This window comes from Apus apus, chromosome 21 (genome assembly GCF_020740795.1).
Source record: "Apus apus isolate bApuApu2 chromosome 21, bApuApu2.pri.cur, whole genome shotgun sequence".
Classification (NCBI taxonomy): Eukaryota; Metazoa; Chordata; class Aves; order Apodiformes; family Apodidae; genus Apus; species Apus apus.
Genome location: NC_067302.1, coordinates 5,649,508 through 5,662,328, shown reverse-complemented (window position 1 = coordinate 5,662,328; position 12,821 = coordinate 5,649,508). Strand labels below are relative to the sequence as shown.

The 12,821-nt window shown below is 46.0% G+C and overlaps 1 protein-coding gene across 8 annotated transcripts in view; it reads left to right on the top strand.

The window, feature by feature from the left end:
• NFYC (nuclear transcription factor Y subunit gamma) overlaps positions 1-11,703 on the top strand; it is a 31,602-nt gene extending 19,899 nt beyond the window's left edge. For 7 of the 8 annotated variants that reach the window (XM_051638213.1, XM_051638211.1, XM_051638215.1 and 4 more), the window contains 7 exons: positions 173-286; positions 2,387-2,482; positions 5,524-5,697; positions 6,128-6,286; positions 9,722-9,829; positions 10,482-10,541; positions 11,219-11,703. In XM_051638213.1, the coding sequence (XP_051494173.1) occupies positions 173-286; positions 2,387-2,482; positions 5,524-5,697; positions 6,128-6,286; positions 9,722-9,829; positions 10,482-10,541; positions 11,219-11,338 (831 nt within the window). In that variant the 3' untranslated portion in view covers positions 11,339-11,703. The remainder of the gene's footprint in view (positions 1-172; positions 287-2,386; positions 2,483-5,523; positions 5,698-6,127; positions 6,287-9,721; positions 9,830-10,481; positions 10,542-11,218) is intronic. The other variant, XM_051638209.1, reaches the window with a different exon arrangement.
• The last annotated feature ends 1,118 nt before the right edge of the window (positions 11,704-12,821 follow it).

Below are 12,821 nucleotides of genomic sequence, written 5' to 3'. Positions count from 1 at the left end.
TGACTCTTTGGGCTGTCAGATCCGGATATTCTGACGTGGAAATTCCCCCAACTTCACTGTTAAACAGTTCAGCCATTCAGGTGGGACTGACATAATAACCACCACTTTGCAGGGTTAGAATACTAATGGTAAACTTAAAAAAAATATTAATCAGTGGTAACTTTAATTGCAGATGATAAGTGCAGAAGCTCCTGTGCTGTTTGCCAAGGCAGCTCAGATATTCATAACAGAACTGACATTACGAGCCTGGATACACACAGAAGACAACAAGCGCAGGACTCTGCAGGTAACAGAGCTGCCCAGAAACTGTTTCCAACTCTTTGTTTCCATAATATGAGCCATGTTTTGTAGACATAACTTCGCTCCCTGTGTTTATCACCTCAAACCAGGTGCCCAGTGCCCAGTGTAACTCTGCGACTGAAAGGCTTTGGTTTTGTTGTTGTTTGGGGGTTTTTTTTTTGCAAACAAACTAAGAAAAAAACAAACCCAAAAAGCTGCAGCTGTCAGCTGCTGCTGAGCTGCTCTGAGGGCTGTAGCTGCTGAACCTCTAGCTGGTTTGGTTTTCAGGTGTAGTTCTAATGTTAAGCTTGGAGGTGTTAGCTTGTGTTGATAAGTGTGTAGAGATCAAAACAAAAATACCCTCCTCCAGAACAGATTGGGTTTTTTTTGGATTGAGAGGCTCTCAGTAATTCTTAGTAGTTCAAGAATAAACCGTAAATCTTCAGAGTATTTTTATGGGGAAGAAAATACAATTAAAAAATGTCATTCACTTTATTTTACGAGGCCCCTCAGTCACCACTGAATGGGGATGATGCTACTGGGCTTATCCCAGGTTTTTGTGCAAGTTACTCTGGGAAGGGTGTACTGGATACACACACCGTGAACACGATGCTTCATAAGCCTGAGTGCTGACTCAGGCATGTCCTGTTAACAGTTTTTTTTGATCTGTTTATTTCTGAATCTTATTTAAATCCTGATCCTAAGACCTTTAATTGCCTCGGGTTTTATTTCTGCCCGCCTTGCCTTCCCCAGCAGCTGCCATCCTGGAACAGCTGCTCTCCACATGGCCAGAGCAGCTGGAGAAAGGCAGTCTCTGCTCAGCAAGTCTTGGGGAAGAAAATTTCAAGTGGAGATGTCTGAGTTATGGGAGTCTGTTCCTGAGGAAATTGGATTGAACCCAGTGGAGAATGAAATACGAGATACATCTGTTCAGTGCAAGTTTTCTTCTTGGTGAAGATAGTTTTATGATATAAGCTGCCTGTAGAACAAAAGAAGTGTCTCTTTTGTGCTTGCTGAGTGATCATTGTTTGGCAGTGAAATGCCAAGGCAGTAATAGGGTTAGAAATGTCACCTAGCCTGAAGTGAGAGGATTGATAGTCTTGTAAATTTTACCTACTCATTAGGCAGCACAGGCCTCTGTCTCTCAAATCTTGCTCATATATATGTGCTTTACAAATGTATCTTCAGCTAAGGAGAATGAGGCTTTCAATAGCTTCTTGAATTAGCCCTTTAAAATGACAGAGCACATTTTCTTCCCTTTTTTTTTTTTTTTTTTTTTTAAAGAAATTCATCTTTTTATATCAGGGTTGTTCAGATCTTAAGCAACTACATTTAAGTGATGACTTATTGCTAGGTAACTCTTTCTTCAAGTCTTCAATGCTTTGACCTAAAGCTATTCTTTGGAGTTCTTTTTCAGACAAGGTATAAAAGTAGAGTTATAAGCCATTTTGAGAAGAGAGTTACCATGCCAGTTTGTCACAGAAGCTTGTTGGCTTTTGCACATCCTTTTTCTGATGTGTGTTTGGCCAGTTTGCTGAGTGTATGTTTTAATCTCCATGCTTTCTGTTAACCATTTTGCCCTTCCCTGTGCTGAAGCCTGTTCTCTCCACATTCCTCTGCCCTGAACAAAATCCTGTGACACTTACTTAATCCCATCCCAAACTCATCAGTTCTCCATATGTTGCTGCTAATACATGGATAAATCACCCTGCTCTTTCTGCAAGGCATCTTTCCAGATTTTATTTTATTTTTTAAAGAAGAATTCCCTTTTTTTAATGTGCTAAAAAGGCTTCCGGGGATTGTCATGAGCCCTCTGTAATGAGTTACAGTGGTACCATTGTGGGGAGCCTGATGAGGCCTGGTGGGTCAGTAGAAAAAAGCCTGAGTTGGAGAAGCACCTTCTTGTTGCACATCTTGGAGGCCTCACTGGGCACACGACAGAGGTGTTGGTGCTGAACAGAAGTTCTCATCACCTGGCTCGACTGCTTGGGATCTGGAGAAGACATTCTCACTTGACTCAAAAATCTCTTTGACTTCATGTATCCAGTGACAAAACAGACTTCTAAAGCTGAAGAATGGTTTTCTTTCTCTGTTGTTGTTGTTGTAGAGGAACGACATTGCCATGGCAATCACAAAGTTTGATCAATTTGACTTTCTTATTGATATTGTTCCAAGAGATGAGCTGAAGCCTCCAAAGCGGCAGGTGAGACATCAAAACATTTGCCTTATTGTCTGTCCTTTCCTTGGTGTGGTTTCAGTCTCAGAGCTGATAAAGCAAAACAGATTTAAACATGAGGCTTGTGCCTCTCTCTTTCACAGATTTATTTACAGTAGCTTTCAGGTTCTTAATTTTTTTTTTTAATGGAACTAGAGCTTGAGTGGAGATTTACAGAAGCCTGACTTAAGTGACAAAACTATTGCTAAATAGCTCTGATACCACATGTTGCCAGTGTTGAATTTAACTGTATAAAGTGTGCTGAGTCTGCATCCTTTGACTCTTCAGGGGAGAAAGAGGCTTCTTTGCTTGGAGGTCCTACCTCCTGCCTCCTTTGGGGCAGTCACTGCTACTGTAAACATCCTTGACTGGAAGCTGTGAGGTGCTGGAAGGAGCTTTCAGTCGGATGTTTACAGCAGCAGGCTGCTGCACTCAGCTCAGCACCAGGGCTCTGAGCCTGGGCAGGCTGGTGTTGTACAAAGCTCTTCTAACCTCTGTGGGGCTGAAAATGCCTTGAGGTAGGGTCGAAGCTCAGACTTGCTGCTTTAAACGCACAAACAGATCCAGCTGGTCCAGTAGACTAGTTTATCTTCTTCACCTAAAAGCTTGGTGTTTTGCTGCTGAAAGTTCACCAGTAATGGCTCATCTGTCTTTATTACAAGTTGCCTGGTAGGTGAAGTGGCTGAGTATCATCTGGGGACCTCTCCTAGAGATCAGCTCCCTTTGGATGGTGCTGCTCCTGGAGTCGTTGCCCAGGGCTCAACTGGAGCAATGAAGTTGTTTTTCTTTTAGGTGCCTCATCCACTTATTCTTGTAGTGCTATTTTCAGAAGTGCTCCATGTTTAGGAGAAGATTGTCCATATCTGGAACCTTTTGTTCCACATTAGAATGTTCAGACAACAGAACATTCAAGTTCTCTAACCAGATGAAGGATTTTAAGCATGTTCCATGCATGTAGGTTGCTCAGTTAACATGTCTTGATGGTGCATCGCACCAGAGATGTGTCTTGTGGATTGCCCAGCACCAGCAGGGAAACCCTATTGGGTTTTGGTTTGAAATAGGCTTTAGAGATCTGTCTCTCCCCAGTACATCCACTGCCTGGGAAAAGTGCTGAATCACTAGGAGTGCTTCTTAGAGCAGGAGAAGTCTAATGGAGAATGAGCTGCCTGACAAGAGCATAGGTTAGGACATTGCAGAGGAGAATACTCCTTTGATTCAGCAGTGTTGAAAGCAGCTGCCTGGAGGCAGACAGCCTGCACTTCTTGGCTGGGGGTACAAGCTGTATTTTATCTCTACCACGGAAAAGACTGTTTGACAAGTTAGTGTTGGTTACGTGGAAGAGCTGGGAATGAAACCATGACTGTTATGTTGCTCTGGTAACTGGAGCTATGGCTTGAAAATAGAAGATGGCAAACGGTGTAACCTGGTCCAAGCAGATGTGGATTTAAAGCCATTTTTGCCTGTAGCAAATGCAACCTACCCTGGAATTAGTTACTTAGAATTGTACTCAGTTGCCTTGTTTCAGGATTCAGCTGGGAATGGAGGAGTGAAGTGCTCTGGAAATAACAAACCCAAGGACTGGGCCTCACAGAAACAGATGCAGCTTTTCTGTGTGTGGTTTTATGGTTAAGTGGAGACATGTCCTGTTGAATATATATTGTACTTGTTATTAATCCCTCTCCAAAAGGATATGATGAAGTGAGTAGGAATAACCAGTGAACTACCATATGTAGCAAGTATTGTGTTTGGTTGCAGTGGTTTGCAGTAGTGTGGGACAGTGGTGGTGTTTGCTCTGAGAGCCAGGCTTAGAAGTCACTCCTTGATTACAGCCAACTGTGAAGAGTTTTAATCTCTGGGGGTAGATTTCTGGCAGGCAAGTGAGAAACCTCCCAAAAGCCTGTGTGTTCTTCAGCTGCTGTCCCTCTGAGACACCAGCACCTCACCTGGAGGGCTCCCTTCCTCCCGCCTGCTGCCCACCTAGACAGTGATCTTGTTTAATGTGCATTTTTCTTTTCCTGTCCAGTTGGAGGCACTGAAGGTAATCCATGAGCAAGCCTCATGGAGCTCAGGGGAGCCCAGCAGCCTGGTGTAAGTCGGGATCTGCCATGTTGTAGCACGTGTAAACATCCTACACTCTCAGCTGTGAACTCGAGGTGGCTGGGAGAGGATTGTTTACGCCTTCTGCCATGGGGTGAACATCTGGTCAGCTGCATCTTCCACAAGGTGCAAGGTCCAACTGCTCCTCTGGGGAGCCTCAGAACGGTGATTCTTGAGTGTTAACAGCTTGCCACTTAACATCATCTCTGAAAATCTCCTTCTTTGCCTAAAATACTGTTAATCGTAAGGGGCTTTCTCTCCTGAAGACGTGCTGAGGTAAAACCAAACAGCAGTGTTGCAGCCTGTGCTGCTGACAGTGAGCTAGAGCAGAGCCTTTTTTGTCTTCACACTGTTGAGATACTCCTGCTACCAGCAGAACCAGGCTGTTAAGCCACAGTACAAGATGAAGTTGTTATAATTCTGGAAAAGCTGGATTTAAATAAATAAATCAAGGCACAGCAGTGTACATCAGGCCCATGACTCTTATTCTCAAGGGTTTAACATCAGAGCTAGACTGGGATTTGTGTTGGGCATGGAGGCTAAGAAGAGGGTTTTGCTGACAGATGAGGCTTTGTAAGTCTTCCTGGTGCATTTGCAATTCATCTTGTGTTGAGATAACAGGCGATGATGGAACTCACTGAGGAGGAGTGGTGAGGTTTTCAGCTGTGGTAATTTTACTTATTTGCTTCTCATAATGAAACTGGTGACTACGTTATTGCACGTAGAGTAATGGGAATGGTTTTGATTTCCATGTAGCTGAGTAAAGGAGGAACCCTGTTTGGATTTGTCATTTCAGTTTCACTTAAACTGTTAGGAATGAGGTATTAAAGATACTTCCCCACGGAGCATGCTCATGGGGGCCTCTTTTGGTTGGGGTGTTGGGGTGTTGACCTGTTCCCTCCCTGCTGACCTGTCTCTTCCCTGTGCTGCAGGAGGAGGTGCGCCAGACCGTGACCCCCGCTGAGCCTGTGCAGTATTACTTCACTCTTGCCCAGCAGCCTGCTGCTGTGCAGGTCCAGGGCCAGCAGCAGGGCCAGCAGACCACCACATCCACCACCACCATCCAGCCAGGGCAGATCATCATTGCTCAGCCACAGCAGGGGCAGGTGAGCCACAAGCAGCCCCCAGGGCCTTCACAGGGCGGTGGAGCCTGGGAAACCCTCTGTTGCCCATGCCTCATGGATTGCACCATCCTGCTCTCCCTGCTAGAATGGTCAATAGCAGATGTGGGGTTTGGCCTGACCAGGTGCTCAGATCCCTTAATGACAAGGGTGCTGTGTACTTAACACATCTGAATGTGTTCCTGTGGGGTCTGCTCTAGGGGATCCTGCTCTAGCAGGGGGTTTGACTAGACGATCTTCAGAGGTCCTTTCCAACCCCAGCCACTCTGTGACTCTTGTGTAGGTCTTGCATTCCCTTCATGCTGATTTGAGCATCATCAAGTGACAGTGGGTCTGGGCAGCAGTCTGGCTGTTACAGCCTCTGTTCCACCCACGTTCAGTCCTTGCCTGGTCCTTCTCCCCATTTTGAATGCAGACCACCCCCGTGACGATGCAGGTTGGAGAAGGCCAGCAGGTCCAGATAGTGCAGGCCCAGCCACAAGGACAGACCCAGCAGGCTCAGAGTGGAACTGGGCAGACCATGCAAGTCATGCAGCAGATCATCACCAACACAGGAGAAATCCAGCAAATACCGGTAAGATTTTACCAGCAGAAACGTGTAACAGCCCCGTGAGCAAAACTGGGCTGCTGTCCTGGCATGGGGTGTACATGGGGGCTTTGTTAACTGTTAGAGGAAGCTTGGCTTGAGTGGTGTGTTTCCTGCTCTTAGGAAAACTAACCATCTGTGTTATGAAGGGGGGAAATAGATCCAACCCCATCTAGTGCAGAATCATTGCCCACACCAAACACTGAGTGACATAGGTTGGAGTAGGAAGCAATAAATAATTTCCTGGATAAACCTTGGTTCTTTACTACTGCATGGTTTCAATCAAGCATAATTAACTACTTTTGCCTTTACTTGGTTCTGCCTCTGCCATCTGAAGTCATGACCTGGCAGACAAAGTGGGAAAGGTGCCATCTGTGAGTTACTAATGAACTTTTATGTTATAAGAAATATCTCCACAAAATACTTTGAGCTGGTTGGAGGAAGGGCTTTGCAGAACCAGAAGATATCTCTTCATTTTCACATCAGTATAGACCTGCTGTGGCCTTAACAGTGGGATTTTGAGTGCCCAGCATCAGCAGTAACATTCTGGCATGTGTCCTAGGTAAACATGTGGGTCAAAAAAATGTCATTTTCCTCCCCCTCTCTCTGTAGCTTATAGTCACAACGAAGCTGGGTCTTTTGGTTCCCACATGGAAAATGTCACACCTCTTTAATGAAAAAGATGAAAATCTGTCCAGGGCTGTGTACTTAACCAGCAACCCAAAGGTCAGCCCAAGTGACCAAGACAAGCTTTTCACTTAGTCTTTGGTGTTTGTTATTAAATGTCCCTGGAGCTGTGACAACGGATCTTTCACACAGGTTTTGCTTTTCAAGATCTGCTGAGCTTCCCTCTCTGTGTCTGGCAGGTGGTTGTCCTTTGACAAAGCATCTTGAAGAAGGTTTAGTTTGGGATTGTTGCCACGTTTTTCCAATTCAATTCCAAAGTCTTCAGTCTGCATCTGATTCCTTCTGCTTGGCTTTAGGTGTTGGTCAGAAAGGAGGTGAATTACTTGCCAAATACAGTGGTTTACTCCAAGCAACCTTTTTCTCTCTCTGCTTTCTCCACTATGTTTCTTTTCCATTCATTTTTTTTCTTCCTTTCTTTATGAAACTCTCTCCAAGATACTTGTTCTTCAGAGCATTTTGGAAGGAGATCTCCACCTCCAGCCTGAGTGAATCCACTACAACAGTTCAGACTTATTTTCCAGTCAATGCTGAACTCCCAACAAGAAGGGGGCTTGGAGATGTGCTAGGAGGAAGAATTCTTTAGGAAGTAGCTGTGAGGGGGCCATAAGCTTCTGCAGGAAATACTGTTCTCCATGTTGGTGGATCCTGTTGCAAGAGGTCCTCTGTTCTAGCAGTGTGAAGCTGGAGGCTTCTTCATTAGTGTCTGGTTTTGGCCAAGCATCTGCTTCTTGCCTGGGAGCACTGGAGGGCAGGGATCTGTGCCTGGTCCCTGGAAGATTCTTATGCTGCAGATGTGGGACAGAACCTCCAAGTACCAAAGTGTGGGATCTTTTGTCTTTGGGAGCACTTGGGTCTCTCAGAAGTGTACAGCTACAGAGCAGCTGGGGAGCAGTGTTATAATGAAACAGTCACAATTTGTGCTTCTGTATCAAGCAGAGATCCTGTTTTGACTGTAATTCAGGGAATTCTTCATAATCACAGAGTGTTGAAGAACCACAGTTGGTGCTGAAGAAGCAACTTTCCCCTTGTGTGCTTCCAGCAAGTGAAGTGAAGTAGAACATGGAGCCATGCACTGTGAGAGCTTTTAGTGCCCCAACCTGGCAAGGAGCTTTTGTTTGGATGCACAGAATTCCAGTCCTTGGTCCCTCCAGTGCTCCTGTCCATTCTGTTCTCTGCTGTGCTTTTATTTTTCCCTCGAGTTTCCTTTCTCTCTTGATCCATCTAGTGCTACATTCTGGTAGTTCCTTTTCACTCTGTTATCTTGTTAGGGTTCAGCAAAGCATGTTTCATAACACAAATATGGTTTGAAACACCTATAAAACTGGTTGTGTCTCTGGTGGTTGCAGGAGTGAGAGAATCTTTCTCATGTTCCACATTCTCCTGGTATTGTGTCCACTTCTCCAGTGTATGTACTTTAGGACCACAGGTTGCTCATGGAAAGGTGACTTGTATTTTTTTATAAGCTGAGAAAAACTGAAGGGATGTTTATACATGAATTAAATGGTAGTCACTTGTTAATTTTGTGTTTAAATTTAATTTGTGTCTTAGCTAGACTTCACTGGGCAGGTTGTTTGGAGTTTCCTCTCATTTCTGGAAGAACAGTCTTCCCATTTCACCCATTCAGTTAGTAGTGTAGTTAAAATGGATGCAGGAAGCCCCCAGCATGGAAAACATGATCTGCTGGCAGATCTCAGTGCAGAAACAAATTCTTTATTGAAATGTTTATGCTCATGTGGAGTTTATTTGTTCTTGAAATAATATTGGAGCGTTTAGGCACAGCTGGTGAAGTCAGCAGCGTTTGTGCAAATGCCAAGAGCATGTTCTAGGCACTTGAACTTTTGTCAGTGAGCACTTCCAAGTATGTTGTATGTCCTTCTTTCCCCTTTTAAAAAAAGAGAAAAAAAAAAACAACAACAAAAAACACACCCAAAAACTTTTCTTGTATATAATTAAGGCTGTGTGTCTAAATGTTCTGAAGTTAAATAACACACAGTGCAGAATTCAACGGTAGCAGCTACCATCTGTGACCTTTGTTATTGCTTCTCAGATGTGTGTTAGCTGTTTATATCACAGAAGAAGCAAGATGAGAGTTGAAGTTACTATGATGACTTTGTATTCCCTCCCAAGCATCTGACCTTGCAGGATCCAGGGTTGTAGGAAATAAATTTGAGGGATATACACCAAGTATTGACTCAGAAAATATTGCCCAGGTGAGGGCTGACCTGTATTGGCAGAGAGCTGCATTAAAAGCTTCCAAATATATCCTTGGGTTTTGCCATCCCTGCTGTCTTTATTTCTGTGAACATTTCCCATGTATTCTTTAATATTGTTGGCAGGATGTGGTGGGAGTGTCGTCATGTGCAGCCAGCTCAAAGCAGCTTCTTGATGTGAAATGATGCATCAAAGCAGAAACTCGACTCTCGTAACCAAAAGGAAAAATAAGGGCTCTTGGAGCTCTCTGGAATTCAGCAATTAATGTGCTTGAGCTACTAACTGGAGAAAGGAGTTAATGTTGTGCTGCCTCGGGGTGGTACTTCAGGAACCTGCAGGGTTTCTGTGGGCTCAGCTCTGGCTTTGGCAGGGCCTGTGGTAGCTCCTCATCCAAAGCGGGAATCAGCCAAAGCTTCCCTGTGTCCTCTGGCTTCTGTTGTGGAAACAAGAAGGCAGGTTTGTGTGTTTCAGGTTACACAGTTCCCTGTTTAATTTTCTTTCCCTGCCCCCTCCGCTTGTCTCCAGGTCCAGTTGAATGCTGGCCAGCTGCAGTATATCCGCTTAGCCCAGCCTGTGTCAGGCACCCAGGTAGTCCAGGGGCAGATCCAGACGCTTGCAACCAATGCACAGCAGGTATGCACTCCCAACAGCAGGGCTGACATGAACTGGTAAAGTGTTGTTCCCTAGCTCCTGAAACTGCAAATTCCAGGCTAATTTACCAACTCTTGGGTTAGGATTCCTGCGCTTCTTTTCTTCCTGTTACTTTCGTCGGGATAATAAGGCAAGGAGCACAGTGGAAGCCTCCTTTACCTGTACATGGAAGGTGCATGCATATGTGTGTGTGTGTGTCTGTATAAAGCTCATGCTGGTTAAACTTCAGTTCATCAGCCTCTTTACTTCTGCTCCTTCTGGCTGGGTGAGGGAGGAGCAGCCGTGGAACCTCTCAGAGGTGAGACACCAAGACCAGCCTGCTGCCAGCGAGTTGTCTTGTGTTCTTGTTGAGACTGGTCACTAAGGGATTCTTCTCTGCCTTTCCTCTGACCCAGGAGGCTGCATCCTCCTGGTGGAAGTCAGGGAGGACGTGTTTGTGTTGGGTTTGGCACGGCTGAATCCCAGGTCCTTTGTCCTTGACGCCGGGCTGGCGGTACAAGCCGTGTTTTACCACACGGTGGGGTAATGAGATTTGAAGAGTCTAATAGCTCTTGAAAGGCAGCAGCAGAGTGTTGTTAGTGGGGCTCTCACCCTCTCCCAGGTGCTGTCAGTGATCATCCTTCTCTTCTTGTAGATAACACAGACAGAGGTCCAGCAAGGACAGCAGCAGTTCAGCCAGTTCACAGACGGGCAGGTAAGAGCTTGGGATTTGCTAGTGCTCCATCCCTTGGAAGTCAAAGACTTTTAAGGTCTGCACGTTCTACCACATCTGCTCCTCCTGATGAAACACTGCTACTGCTACCAGACCTTAACTGGGAGCAGGATAAGTGGATGTTGTGCTGCTTTTAATTCAGGTGAACTCCTTGTGTTCTGCTGCACTCGCTCCCAATTAGTCCAGTCCCCTTGCACTCTGGGTGGGATCTGTTTTAGTCCTAACCTGTTTAGGAAGAAAGGTCTTAACAGCTGGCTGTTGACTGTCCCATAGGCAGCCTGAGCTCAAGCTGGGCATCAGAAATTCACAGAATTAGTTATGTTTTAGCAACAAGTGTCTAGAGGCAATTCATGGTCTGGTTTTGGGTGTTGCCCAGGGGGGTTGTGGAAGCCCCATCCCTGGAGGTGTTCAGGGCCAGGCTGGATGAGGCTTGTGCAGCCTGATCTGGTGGGAGGTGTCCCTGCTCATAGCAGGCAGGTTGGGAACTGATGATCCTAAAGGCCCTTCCAGCTTTTACCATTCTATGATGCTGTGGACCTGAGAGTTGCTGTTAACCACTGAATTGTGAGGTTAATGCCCAACGTGTGCTTAGAGGGAGCTGGTGCTGGGTGTGATGAGAACTGACAGTCGTTCCTTTCCCCTTCTTCTGTCTCTGCCAGCAACTTTACCAGATCCAGCAAGTGACCATGCCTGCAGGCCAGGACATCACCCAGCCCATGTTCATTCAGTCCACCAACCAAACCTCAGATGGCCAAGCCACACAAGTGACAGGGGACTGAGTGGGGACGTTGTAACAAGTCTGTGGAAACAAACACTGGCCTGACGTTTGCCACAGCAGCCTGGCCTGAGGAATACATCTGCTTCTGTGTGTCTGTACTTGGTATCAAGTCTATAGTAGGCTGCAATCTCCAGTGCACTATACACCTTCCTCTGGTGGGTATGAGAGAAAATCCAACAGACACTGACAAGAATGCAATATTTTTATTTTTAGAAATCAATATTTCAGTGTATTCAGCTGCTTGTTCAAACCCGTGACATGGAAAGAGAACTAATCAAAAGGAATTTGTAGGATCTCGCTGAACAACGTCTAAAACATTTCTATCTAGTAAAATTATTAAAGGGTACTGCATCTGGTTTGTTGTAAGAGCTTTATTCTTGGCATTCTGTTTGTTTTTATTTTTTCTCTGAATAGGGCTAGATTCAGTCCTCCCAATGGTTTATTAGGGGTGGATGGGGTCTGTGTGTGTGTGTGTATGTGTGTTAGATTTTCCTCTCCTGCCTCCTTTTTTGGTAAGCTGGAACCTTGGCTATATGCAGCTCAAGGGCAGGGAGTAAGGGAGGAGTAATTAAAGTGAAAACAAAAAAACATTCCTTGTATGATGACTGTGTTTTCTAAGAGCAAAAGCTTCTTTAATTTGGCTTGGTTTATTCCAGAAACACGGAGGGAAGTCTGGACAAAGCCCAGCCCTGCTGTTAACTGTTGTACTGGCTCCAGTCGATGCATGTAATATAAGCTTCCTAAAATGAAATAAATTTCCTTTCTAAGATGGTGTTTGTTCCTGCTTGGGGATCCAGCACCCAGGCTCCACCTGCCAAGCAAAGAGCATCCCCAGTCCTTGGAAAATATTACACCCAAAGTAGTGAAACCAACAACGGGGCTTAAGGGTGGCCTGGAGCAGGGATTGGGTGAGTGACAGGGGAGAGGAGGTGTCTGGATGCTGCCCTGCCAGGGAGGCTCCATGTGGGGTTAATGGACACGCTGCACGGATCTGGGCAGCACTGAGCTTGGGTGAAAGGGAGTGAGGTTGTAACCCAGCACCTTGGTGTGTCCAGCCTCCAGCAGCTTGACACAGTTGGCACTTTGTCCAGGAGCAGCTCAGTGGCTTCGTGCAGCACTTGGCAGAGCTGGGGACAGGGACAGTGCCAGCACTGCCACTTGTTCCTCGCTGGCAGAAGCACCAGGTTTGCCACGGGCTGGCCATGAGGCACTGCTGGTGGCTCCTGTGTGCCACATGGAACCCAGGGCAGGCTCCTGGGAATGCTTTCCCTGGCAGTGCCTGGCCCATCCAGGCAGGAAGCAAAGTAATGGACACCCTGGAGTGGGTCCTGCCTTGTCCTGCCTGCACAGGAGCTGCGGGACGTGGCTGCTCTGGGGAAGGAAAACACTTCAGCATGTGCCTGGTGCCAGCTGCCAAATCTGGGCCAGGCTGTTCCAGTCAGGTAAGAGAGCTTACTGCATCACCTGCACCTCGTGGGCTTCCT